Raw genomic sequence first — 12,940 nt, 5'->3', positions numbered from 1 at the left:
ACAGATCTGTTGCCTTGGACGTTGTTTTCCTGTTTACTGACCACTTAAGCACCTAGAAATGCATAGACACATACCAACACATGCGCACACAGACGTAGTAGCTCCAGTCCTGTCAGAAGGGGATTGCCAACTATAAAGTGAACTGAGAACATAATGAAGGGCGAAGTCAGGATGATTATCCACCTTACCGCCACATACACACATTTGCACACACATGCACATGCAAACACAGCTCTGTGAGATTGTATGCGCCCCACCCCAGCCTGAGGTGGTATGTAGGTAAATAAACCCATAGAGAAATGCATTCCTCTCTGCTCCACCCCACTGGATGTGCCAAGGCGACAATTTCAAACCTTCAGAGAGCAATCCCATTGCCTGCTTTGGCTAATCTTGTTTATCTGAATGTGTTTTGTGCTGCTGCTACAACAGCACAGTATTGGGGCTGATCCTCGATAAGTTTTGCCTTTAAGTAGTGATTGAAATTTTATGGACCAGAGGAGCCTGATCAGTGATCCTGGATCAGTGCTCCCGCCTATAAAATGCTTTTGTGAATATGGATCTTGGTCCATATTGTAGGACCTTCCAACCCGATGCCTCATCTCCAACACACACACACACACACACACACACACACACACATGCGCACACACACACAAACACACATAAAAACGCACGCATGTGTGCGTCTGGAATACGCAAAACTGACATTCCTGTTTTGTTTTTATTTGTTTTGGGGATTTTTTAATGTATTTTGATATATTTGGTTTTGTTCTGCCAAAAAAGAAAAAAAAAATACATGTGCCATCAATCGCCAAACAGTTGTTGTTACCTCCTTAAAAATGGCCAGCCTGTACCACTCTAAACTAACCAGAGCGCCACAGATAGACATCTCCAATTTTGTGTAACCACAGACTAGAGCTTATCGAGCTCTCTCATAGTGAAAATCCCCAAATGGACACTGTCTTTTCATGAGTGTCTATTTTATCCAAATACGGAGAAATGTTCATCTACAGAGATAACCTCAGTCGTAAAACATTTTATCAAAGGAACTCAAATGTGATATTAACTGGAACAGTTATTCCCCTCATACTTCTGCTGAAGAACTGCTGTAGGCAGATGTCCATCTGTGGCTCTGGTTAGAGACGCATAGACAAACAGGCTCTCGGTCTGCCTTTTCATTCAACTGTATCTAAAGCTGTCGGGTCAGCCCACGTGTTGACGGCCTGTACGTAGATCTCTGTGTGCTTTAATCACCTCTAGACAAACCTTAATCAATTAAAGGCCAATTAGTGGTCAGCTCATCGGGACCCCTTGACAAGGTTTCGGGGCTCTGACTGAGTTTGACTGGGAGGAGATCACATAAGTTGCACATGACTTGTCTAAGCTGCTGAGGCATTTAGGAATGGTACTCCGACTCGCTTAGGGACATTCCAACAGTAGGGAGAGCATCCGCGTGAGAGCAGAAGGTGTAACAAAACATGCAAACTGTGTGGAAGTTTCTTTGTGTGACCTTTCGACAATAGGGTATTGTATGAAAAAAAGCCTGGTTTTATTTGTTAAGTATTTATTCATATCAAGATATCTGTATTGTGTGATTCAATAATTATTTATATGTCGTCCTATGAAATGAATTATTTTTATTAAGAAATCTGAACTCTGTCTAATGTGGTTCTTGTCTCTATTGTGTGTATTGTGTGTGTGTGTGTGTGTGGAGAGGAAAATGTGGGTGTGAACTATCACAGAATATGCGACACAACCGTGCACACACACTTTATGCTTGTGTGTGCTCTTTGAGATTTCAGCATTGCACTCTTATTACAGCATCTCTCTGCTATGCTGTGTGTTGCCCAACGCCGTTTCTGCTGAAAAGCAGTTGCTTGCTAACGGCACCGAATCCATCTCCAGTGTAGGAAGTACAGTGGGTGCTGCAAAAGTCATCAGATAAACTGATCACCGAGGCCTGGTTGAGATGTGGCAGTGCTGCACCATTTTCCAGTGCTTAACTGGGTTAGCTCTTTTTCTCTTCTTCTCCTCTCCGCCTCCGTTGTTCTTATTTCTTTTCTCATTTTTACACATTTCCATACAAAAAAAGTTCAGATGCTGAGGTTTTTCTTAGGTGCTTTTTTTTTTTTTGTCATCACTATTCAGTTCTTTCCAGGCCTTATGTCAGGGCGTCATGCTTTTAAGAAATAAACGGGAACCCCCACCCTGACTTAAAAAAGCATAGTTCACTCAGGAGGAGTGGATGATGCAGTGGGAGGGGGGAGTTTGGAGGGAGGGGAGATACATGGCAGTGACAGGTGGGGAATTGGTAATAATTATATATGGCAGGGCAGAGGTGACATTTAACAAGTGTGGGGCCACGAGGGTGATGCGTGGGCCTTCTCGGCAACCTACAGCTTCTACCACAGTCAGATTGGTAGGCTGATGTGGTTTCCTGGAAATACCCCAGCATGCAAATGCTCCCTTGTATAACTGCTCTTTTGCAGACATGAGTTGCTTCACTTGACATGTGAGCGCTTCACTGGTATGTCGCGGTGAACCTTTCTGTGCAGAGTCTATAAAAATAATTGTGTGAGGTAAATATGTCAGTTACATGACACCCTAAGTCACCTATTGTTATTGCCAAAGATCTGTGGTCATATGACAGTAATGTAGTTCACAGCAACACGCAGCATAAAGAAATACTGTCCGTTTAAACAACACGTACTGAACTGATGAATCGCCTATAGATCTGTGGTTAAAACAAGGTGTCAGCATGGGGGACACAAGAAATAGGGTGTTTGGGGTCCTCTGCCAAGAATTTTTGAGCATCAAACACATAATTTCCTGCATTCTAGTGATTTATAATACATCATTTTGTGCATTTTCTGCATCAATTTACAGTGGGAATGTCCTTAATTTCATCAACATAAAAGTAATCTATTTTTCACGTTGTAATTGGGGTAGACAAATACACATGCTCTAAGTATTGCGAAGGACATTTCCCCTGCGTACCCCCCAAATCTTGCATGGGTTGAATAGAGTATGAACCAAAAGCATCAGTAATTTCTTTCCTCTAAAGTTCTTAAATTCAACTTGCTTGGAATCAGTAATTTAGGCTGAAAAGATATAAACTTTAGTGAGGTTTGTAGTATAAAGAACAAGTTTATTTTAACATTCATAGCACTTGTTTCAAAGTTGCTGACCTCTTAGTAGTAGAAGAAGTAGGAAAAGTCTGCTATAATATACAGTGACATTTGAAATTAAGGACTAGACTTGGGTGTTCACATCCTTTACATACATAAGATAAAGTAAAATGTAAAATTAAACTTCCAGTATTGTGATAACAGGGCCCCAACTGACCCCACAGCTACAACTGTGTGCATTGTGTGTACCATCCAGTGCTCCTACTGAATGCTGGAGATGCACTACATGGCCGTAAAGTTTCCGTGCATTAGTTAGTTTGTTGTAATTTGATTAAACACAGCTTTATGTTTGAATACGCACCACGTGAGCACAATATAAACTCAAATAATAAAGGTCTTGAGTCTAGATGTGACACAGGGATGCTCTACAATCAATCATTCAATCAATCAGTGTATTTGTCACAGGTCAGAACCCCAGGGACACCAAGGTATTTGTTCATCCTCTCCACCGAGGAGAGTCCACTCATCTCTGTAGCTGTGCTGATGTTCGGAAGTAGGTTGTCTTCCTGCCACCAGCAGGTCAGGTCCTTTTCACTGTTATCTGTGATCAGCCACAACACAGCTGTGTCGTTAGCAAACCTGATGATGACGTTTGAGTCGAGTGTGAAAACAAGACCTCAGCTTTGTGATAATAATGTTGCCCTGTGTTTGTCGATAATGGTACAGCGTTTAAGATTTAGGGGGATTTGGTGATTTAGCAACCAGCCCAAACTTCTCCAGGTTAGCATTCAGTGTTCATGGTTCAGGAGGTTTCTACTGGGAGCTGAATTATACACAGAGGTCTCCTCTTCCCCAAAACAGACAGACCTGGTGATTCAAACGGGTAAAAACACTAAATAAGGCAGGTTCATGTTTCAAATCAGTGTTTCCCCTATGCTGTTTGGCACGTCGCTGACAGGCCTGTGTGCTCAGCTTTTTCAGGAGGTTTTTACTGGAAACCAGGAGGTCTCATCCTCCCCAAAATAATCAGACCTGGGGTCTCATTTATAAACATATGCATCTGCACAAAACGAGGCCAAGCTGTGATGTATAAAAACAGACTTGAAAGGAGAAACTTCGACCCATGCTTACGAACATTTTGGAGACGGGAAATTGGCGATGCAGATGGTGAGGTGGAAGCCTGATTGTAGAAATTGTCAAATATTTTTTGGCGCACACATTTTTGACTTTTGACCGTACATACATTTTTAGTACTGATCCTATGCACTGTTTAACAAATGAGATGATTTAAACTGGTACAAACACAGAATGAAGCAGTTTAATGTTAAGAAAATAAATGTTTTTCTGATGCTCTCATCACAGAGGGGCTGCAGATTACTGTGGCCAACACGAAAACATAAATGGCCCTATCTAGAGTCAGTGTTTGGTTTGTCCGTTGTGGGCTACTGTAGAAACACAGCAGTTCAACTTGGTGATCTTCGTAGAGGACGACCTGCTCCCTAGGTAGATATAAACGGCTCAGTCTCAGGTTATGAAAACACAATGACTCTTACTTTCAGGTGATTAAAAACTAATGGAAACATACTTTATTATATTACATTTCTGTCAATATATCCTCCTAAATCCCACACTCTGGACCTTTAAGCCTCTATAATCAATATTGCTATAATAACAATGGATCACATCACTACTTTTAATGTGACACAACTCGTTGCCACTTTTCTTCGGTCAGTTGGCAGGACTTTGGACCTGCCTGCCTTGAATGACAAAAAACATCAGTTAATGTGGGTTAAACAGTTAATAAAAAAAGAAAACCCCACCAACATGCAGTGAATGTGGAGCTGACTGGCCCCTGGACGTCTAAGCAAAGCTTTCCAGGGTAAAGAGCCCGCACTACACAGCTGATTTAAAATCCATAATGACCCAAACTCTGTGTTCAAGCTGTCACAACAATCTGTGAATGAAAACATCGAATCTAGATGAGAACACAATACTTTTTTATGAATGAACACGCCAAAAATCTGACTCACTGCCTCTTCTGCCGAAAATGTCGCAAAAATCAAAAGTACATTCGAGGCTCATTCAACAGGAAGCTATCTGGTATTGTGCAATAGGAAGAGGTTGTAGCCATGGTTACTTTTGTCTGACCCTTTTCAAAACAGCAACAAGCGTAGATGAGATACACCCTTCCACTGAACAGTGTGTATCACACACACATACATGCACACACACACACAAACTGAGCTTTACTTCATTACTATGTCATTTGAAACTCCCCCGTGTCTGTGTCATTTCTGCCTGGAACTAGAGGCAACTTCCACATTGAGGTTAAGGTGATGAAATACATGTAACACTGATACCATATGAGTGTTTGAGGTACTTTTATATAATGTTGCCCCTTTTTGTTTCTGTTTACACACCACCACATGAAGAGTGATTTACATGTGTGATTTAAACACTTACAGAGAGCTTTAAATTCATTGGTCAGTGTTTTGTAAACTAAATAAAATATCAAAAAACACTATGTAACTCTTCATAAGCTTCGTCCAGTAATGATCCATAAAAAATGGTAGAAATCGGAACTACGATTTAGGAAGAGATGTTAAAAAATGGGATTTTCAGGAAATTCAAAATGGCAGAACATCTAGTCAGGTGGACTTTAATGGTTCTTGGGGCAAAGCTGTTAGAGTGAGTATAGCTGGATGTCTGTACCAAGTTTAATATAAATAATATAAAGCTTCATAACAGCAGAGGAAATCTCCGCTTGTCGCTAGGCTAATTTATACAATGTAAAATGCCATAGGCTTGTGCTAATAACATTAGCATGTTGTATTTGTTTGGAAGATGTGTTTAGTGTAAGACAATTGCTTCAACGCACAAGTATAAATCCCACTTTATGGCATAGGAATTATGAGTTTACAAAGTTGACCTTTAATTATAGCGCCCCCATCAGGCTGATTGGGGCATAGTTGTTTCTTTGTTCAGGAGCTTTTGGTCACAATTTCCAGTTATTAGTGAACATTTCATCCACTTCTTCCATTCCTTCCAGGGCTTTCACCCACATCTCATGGCCTTCATCGGCTGATGGAGTTTGCTCAGTTCTAATGAAAAGGAAAGGGTAAGTAGTATTTATACAGTACAGGCCAAAAGTTTGGACACACCTTCTCATTCAATGCGTTTTCTTTATTTTCATGACTATTTACATTGTAGATTCTCACTGAAGGCATCAAAACTATGAATGAACACATGTGGAGTTATGTACTTAACAAAAAAAGGTGAAATAACTGAAAACATGTTTTATATTCTAGTTTCTTCAAAATAGCCACCCTTTGCTCTGATTACTGCTTTGCACACTCTTGGCATTCTCTCCATGAGCTTCAAGAGGTAGTCACCTGAAATGGTTTTCCAACAGTCTTGAAGGAGTTCCCAGAGGTGTTTAGCACTTGTTGGCCCCTTTGCCTTCACTCTGCGGTCCAGCTCACCCCAAACCATCTCGATTTGGTTCAGGTCCGGTGACTGTGGAGGCCAGGTCATCTGCCGCAGCACTCCATCACTCTCCTTCTTGGTCAAATAGCCCTTACACAGCCTGGAGGTGTGTTTGGGGTCATTGTCCTGTTGAAAAATAAATGATCGTCCAACTAAACGCAAACCGAATGGGATGGCATGTCGCTGCAGGATGCTGTGGTAGCCATGCTGGTTCAGTGTGCCTTCAATTTTGAATAAATCCCCAACAGTGTCACCAGCAAAACACCCCCACACCATCACACCTCCTCCTCCATGCTTCACAGTGGGAACCAGGCATGTGGAATCCATCCGTTCACCTTTTCTGCGTCTCACAAAGACACGGCGGTTGGAACCAAAGATCTCAAATTTGGACTCATCAGACCAAAGCACAGATTTCCATTGGTCTAATGTCCATTCCTTGTGTTTCTTGGCCCAAACAAATCTCTTCTGCTTGTTGCCTCTCCTTAGCAGTGGTTTCCTAGCAGCTATTTGACCATGAAGGCCTGATTGGCGCAGTCTCCTCTTAACAGTTGTTCTAGAGATGGGTCTGCTGCTAGAACTCTGTGTGGCATTCATCTGGTCTCTGATCTGAGCTGCTGTTAACTTGCGATTTCTGAGGCTGGTGACTCGGATGAACTTATCCTCAGAAGCAGAGGTGACTCTTGGTCTTCCTTTCCTGGGTCGGTCCTCATGTGTGCCAGTTTCGTTGTAGCGCTTGATGGTTTTGCGACTCCACTTGGGGACACATTTAAAGTTTTTGCAATTTTCCGGACTGACTGACCTTCATTTCTTAAAGTAATGATGGCCACTCGTTTTTCTTTAGTTAGCTGATTGGTTCTTGCCATAATATGAATTTTAACAGTTGTCCAATAGGGCTGTCGGCTGTGTATTAACCTGACTTCTGCACAACACAACTGATGGTCCCAACCCCATTGATAAAGCAAGAAATTCCACTAATTAACCCTGATAAGGCACACCTGTGAAGTGGAAACCATTTCAGGTGACTACCTCTTGAAGCTCATGGAGAGAATGCCAAGAGTGTGCAAAGCAGTAATCAGAGCAAAGGGTGGCTATTTTGAAGAAACTAGAATATAAAACATGTTTTCAGTTATTTGACCTTTTTTTGTTAAGTACATAACTCCACATGTGTTCATTCATAGTTTTGATGCCTTCAGTGAGAATCTACAATGTAAATAGTCATGAAAATAAAGAAAACGCATTGAATGAGAAGGTGTGTCCAAACTTTTGGCCTGTACTGTACATAAATGAATGCTTCATCAATACAGTAGAAACAAATACTTCTAATATGTACTTCTTAATCCAACCCAATATTTCAATTTCTGTTGCAGAGTTTTAATTCACTGATAAACACTTTAAACTGTCCTTAAATCTGCTCACAATTACATCACAAGACACATTTACACACTGCTTATGAATGCTGACTGGGTGGGGATGGATTAAAATACCCATACCTGTGTCTTTGTGAGAAATGTCCACTATTTCACAACCATATGGCCTATATATGATTCGAAAGTAATTCTGAGTAATCCCTCAAGCAGCCACCTTGGTGTTCACCTTGTTGAATCAGCAGTCCGATCTTTGTGAGCAATGTGGGAGTGTTCAGTGGTGACTCATCGGACTGCCAAGATAAGATGATAAAAGAAGTGAAAGTGACACAAGGCAAAGCAACGCACATAGGTGCCAAACAACCAGGGCACCAGGTGATCTCTGACCTTGCAGCTGCAAGACTCTTTACCTACTCTGTTTGTAGGAGGAGCTCTCCAGGTGTTTATATTCTTACTTGCATCATATTCTCTGCTGCAGCAAGTTTGCTCATGTGAATCAATAAAGTTTTATCTTGTCAAACCTCGTTGACAAAGGACATGTCTGGACTCAAAATAACCCAGTTGTACAGAAAACTGTGTAAAACCTTTGACCACAGGGTGACACAGACACAGACACAGAGACAGAGACAGAGACAAAATTAGCTTTAAAGAAACACATCACAGACTGAGCTACCATGATCCTTTTAACATGTTATGATTAATGTTTGGGCCGGCTTAGTTTCAGCGCCACAAAAACTACAAAACAATAGAATAAGGCAACCCTCTCAAATCCATCAGTATTTAAGTCTGCTTTAACACAGCCTGCAAATATAGGCACAAGAAACCCAAGCTTTGTGGTGCTTTTTCCTCATTTTTCTTTTTTCATCTTTCAGTCATTTTGTGTTTCTGTGTCTCTTTTTATTTATTTTGTGAATCTTTGTAGTCATTTTGTGTCTTTGTTGTAGTCATTTTGTGTCGTTTTGTGTCTCTTTGTAGTCACTTTGTGTCTTTTCTGTCATTTTGTGTCTCTCTGTAGGCATTTTGTGTCTGTTTTGGTCGTTTTGTGTCTTTGTTGTAGTCATTTTGTGTCTTTTGGTTGTTTTGTGGCTCTTTGTAGTCATTGTGTGTCTTTTTTTGGATGTTTTGTGTCTCTTTGTAGTAATTTTGTGTCTTTTTTGATGTCATTTTGTGTCTTTTGGTTGTTTTGTGTCTCTTTGTAGTAATTTTGTGTCTTTTTAGGTCGTTTTGTAGTCATTCTGTGTCTTTGTTGTAATCATTTTGTGTCTTTTGGTTGTTTTGTGTCTCTTTGTAGTCATTGTGTGTCTTTTTTGGATGTTTTGTGTCTCTTTGTAGTGATTTTGTGTCTTTTTAGGTCATTTTGTGTCTTTTGGTTGTTTTGTGTCTCTTTGTAGTAATTTTGTGTCTTTTTAGGTCGTTTTGTGTCTTTTTTGTAGTCATTCTGTGTCTTTGTTGTAGTCATTTTGTGTCTTCTGGTTGTTTGTGTCTCCTTATAGTCATTTTATATCTTTCTTTTGGATGTTTTGTGCCTCTTTGTAGTCATTTTGTCTTTTTGGTCGTTTTGTACCTCTTTGTAGTCATTTTGTGTTTTCTTTGGTCTTTTGTGTCTCCTTATAGTCATTCTGTGTCTTTTTTTTGGTTGTTTTGTGTCTCTCTGCAGTCATTTTATGTCTTTTTTGGTTGTTTTGTGTCTTTTTTGGTCGTTTTGTGTCTTTTTTGTAGTCATTTTGCGTCTTTGTAATAATTTTGTGTCTTTTTTGGTCATTTTGTGTCTTTCTTGTAGTCATTTTGTTTCTTTTTTGGTCGTTTTGTGTCTCTTTGTATTCATTCTGTCTCCTTGTGTGGTTGTTAGCCCCTTTTTATAGTTATCCTGTATTTCTTTGCAGCTCTTTTGCATCTGTTTGTGTTAATTTTGAGCGTATTCCTGGTCAGTACTTGTTTATTTGAGTGACATTTTCAAGTAAAGGCCAGGGGGGCCCCTAACACGAGCCCCTGGGCCTGTGTACAGTCGGCCAGTTCAGTAATATATCTATGGCCTAAATTAGATCAAGTTTACAATTAGCAAAGTGTGTTACCATCTTTTGATACTTGACATATTTATTTTATATATCAGCTGGTTCCTTAAAAGTATAGAGGTGAGATACCAGCCTGAATCTAACAGCCACATGGACATAAAGCAGTTTATGGCCATCTACTGAATGTAAACCCTAATATTCACTGTTATTTAAGCTCCAGCAGCTTGCTGTTTTACATTAGATGAGAGGGTTGGTGAGAGTGTTAAGTCTGGCACACCAAAAGCAATAAAAGTAGCTAGAAGCTGCAGGGGCTGCTGAGCTGGGTGTGATTTCTCTGTGGGTTCTGCAGCTTCCCACCCTTCCACATACACTGAGTCATTTGATTCAGTGTTTATGGCAGAGATAATGCCTAATGAAGCGTTAGGCTTCTCATGTAGGCTAGGCTTCACATTTGATTGTGATGATAATACCTGTGAAGTACATTTGGGAACTAACACAAACAAAACCTCTCATGATGAGAAGAGCAACGTTTTGTAGTTGCTAATATTCTCATAAATATGTATAAATAAATACCACATTTCCTATATTTAGCTTTATAGAGTATTATAGTTTTAATTTGAAGAATAACACTCCGCCAATCTAGTATGTTAGGCTGCAATACACCTTATTCACCACAGGGTCGCAGACGTGAGACCACGACTACAAATAAGGACTACAACTCCCGGCATCCGGCTGAGTTTACGGAAGTGGGAGCCGTTACCAGAGGATAGCTCGTTTTTATATTTACCGAACACACATCAGGGCGGCATCACAGGTTACATTGTAGGAAACGATATCACCCATATCGGTGTACGCAGGTGCCTCAAAACAAACGCACCATGGTTGGAACTCGATGACCGTTATTACGTGCCAGATATGATGGTTGTTGTGGTAGCTGTGTACATAGCCTAGCATGTTGCTACAGTAATATTACCTGATTTAACTTCAGTTTCACATCAATGAAACCGTTAGACTCAGACGAGGAGGACGCGGAGCAGTTGGGTGTTTACCAAAAGGAACTGAGACGTAAGTTAAATGTTACACTGAATGCTACATATGCTAACAGCTAACGACAGAGGCGTTAAGCTAAGTGGTTAATTAACGTAGCATGCGTTAATAACTTACAGGTGGGTTACCGTGTTACAGGCGGGTGTGTTCAAAGGTTTGCAGACTATCTGAGTTACAGACGTACAGTCATGTCACACACCAGCACCAAAGCACAGGACCATTAAAGTCGTATCACTGCCACCTGTTGCTGACTCCCAGTCCTACTGACGAACAAGCACCCTGGAGGAAATGAATTTGTTTGGCTATATTTCTATAAAATAATAAACATATCAGTAAACTAATACTGCTTATTAATTAATTACAGATTTACAGCACAATTGCCAGAACAGCAAGGGGTAACATTACGTTGACTGGATGGCTAATTGTACGGAAGCGCATTGCATTCAATGAATACATAAAAAAAAGGCACTTTATCTCATAATTACGAGATCTCGTAAATATGAGATAGTATCTTGTAAATATGAGATAGTATCTTGTAAATATGAAATAGAATCTTGTAATTATGAGATAGTATCTTGTAATTATAAGATGGTATCTCGTAATTATGATATAGTATCTTGTAAATATGAGATAGTATATTGTAATTATGAGATGGTATCTTGTAATTATGATATAGTATCTTGTAAATATGAGATAGTATCTTGTAAACACGAGATAGTTTATTGTAATTATGAGATGGTATCTTGTAATTATGGTATAGTATCTTGTAATTATGAGGTAGTATTTTGTAAATATGAGATATCTTGTAATTATAAGGTGGTATTTCGTAATTATGATATAGTATCTTGTAAATATGAGATTGTATCTTGTAAATATGATATAGTATCTTGTAAATATGAGATAGTATCTTATAATTATAAGATGGTATCTCGTAATTATGAGATAGTATCTTGTAAATATGAGATAGTATCTTGTAAATATGAGATAGTATATTGTAATTATGAGATGGTATCTTGTAATTATGATATAGTATCTTGTAATTATGAGATAATCTTGTAATTATAAGGTGGTATCTCGTAATTATGATATAGTATCTTGTAAATATGAGATAGTATCTTGTAATTACAAGATGGTATCTCGTAATTATGATATAGTATCTTGTAAATATGAGATAGTATCTTGTAATTATAAGATGGTATCTTGTAATTATGAGATAGTATCTTGTAAATATGACATAGTATCTTGTAATTATGAGATGGTATCTTGTAATTACAAGATAAGAGCTTGATATTATTTCGTAATTATGAGATAGTATCTCGAAATTATGAGATAGTATCTTGTAAATATGACATAGTATTTTGTAATTATGAGATGGTATCTTGTAATTACGAGATGAGAGCCTGATTTTATTTCGTAATTATGAGATAGTATCTTGTAAATATGAGATAGTATCTCGTAATTACAAGATAAGAGCCTGATGTTATCTCATAATTATGAGATACTATCTTGTAATTATGAGATATTATCTTGTAATTATGAGATAAGAGCCTGATGTTATCTCGTAATTATGACATAGTATCTCATAATTATGACATAGTATCTTGTAATTGTGATTGTAATTGAGGGGCGGCAGTAGCTCAGTCCATAGGGACTTGGGTTGGGAACCGGAGGGTCGCCTGTTCAAGTCCCCGTCCGGACCAAAAATATGGAGCGTGGACTGGTAGCTGGAGAGGTGCCAGTTCACCTCCTGGGTACTGCCGAGGTGCCCCTGAGCAAGGCACCGAACCCCCCAGCCGCTCGGAGCGCCTGTCATGGGCAGCCCACTCTGACATCTCTCCACTTAGTGCATGTATAGGTCCAGTTTGTGCATGTGTGTAATTGACAATAGAGTGAAAAATTGAAT

General features: G+C 39.5%; 1 protein-coding gene across 1 annotated transcript in view; it reads left to right on the top strand.

Moving 5' to 3' along the window:
• Positions 1-10,850: 10,850 nt before the first annotated feature.
• sdccag8 (SHH signaling and ciliogenesis regulator sdccag8) overlaps positions 10,851-12,940 on the top strand; it is a 53,702-nt gene continuing 51,612 nt past the window's right edge. The window contains exon 1 of the mRNA XM_033612583.2: positions 10,851-11,055. Within this exon, the coding sequence (XP_033468474.1) occupies positions 10,989-11,055 (67 nt within the window). The 5' untranslated portion in view covers positions 10,851-10,988. The remainder of the gene's footprint in view (positions 11,056-12,940) is intronic.

Source organism: Epinephelus lanceolatus, chromosome 17, assembly GCF_041903045.1.
Source record: "Epinephelus lanceolatus isolate andai-2023 chromosome 17, ASM4190304v1, whole genome shotgun sequence".
In the NCBI taxonomy this organism is placed as follows: Eukaryota; Metazoa; Chordata; class Actinopteri; order Perciformes; family Serranidae; genus Epinephelus; species Epinephelus lanceolatus.
Note: the sequence above shows the minus strand (reverse complement) of the source record. Positions and strands in the feature narration are given on the sequence as shown.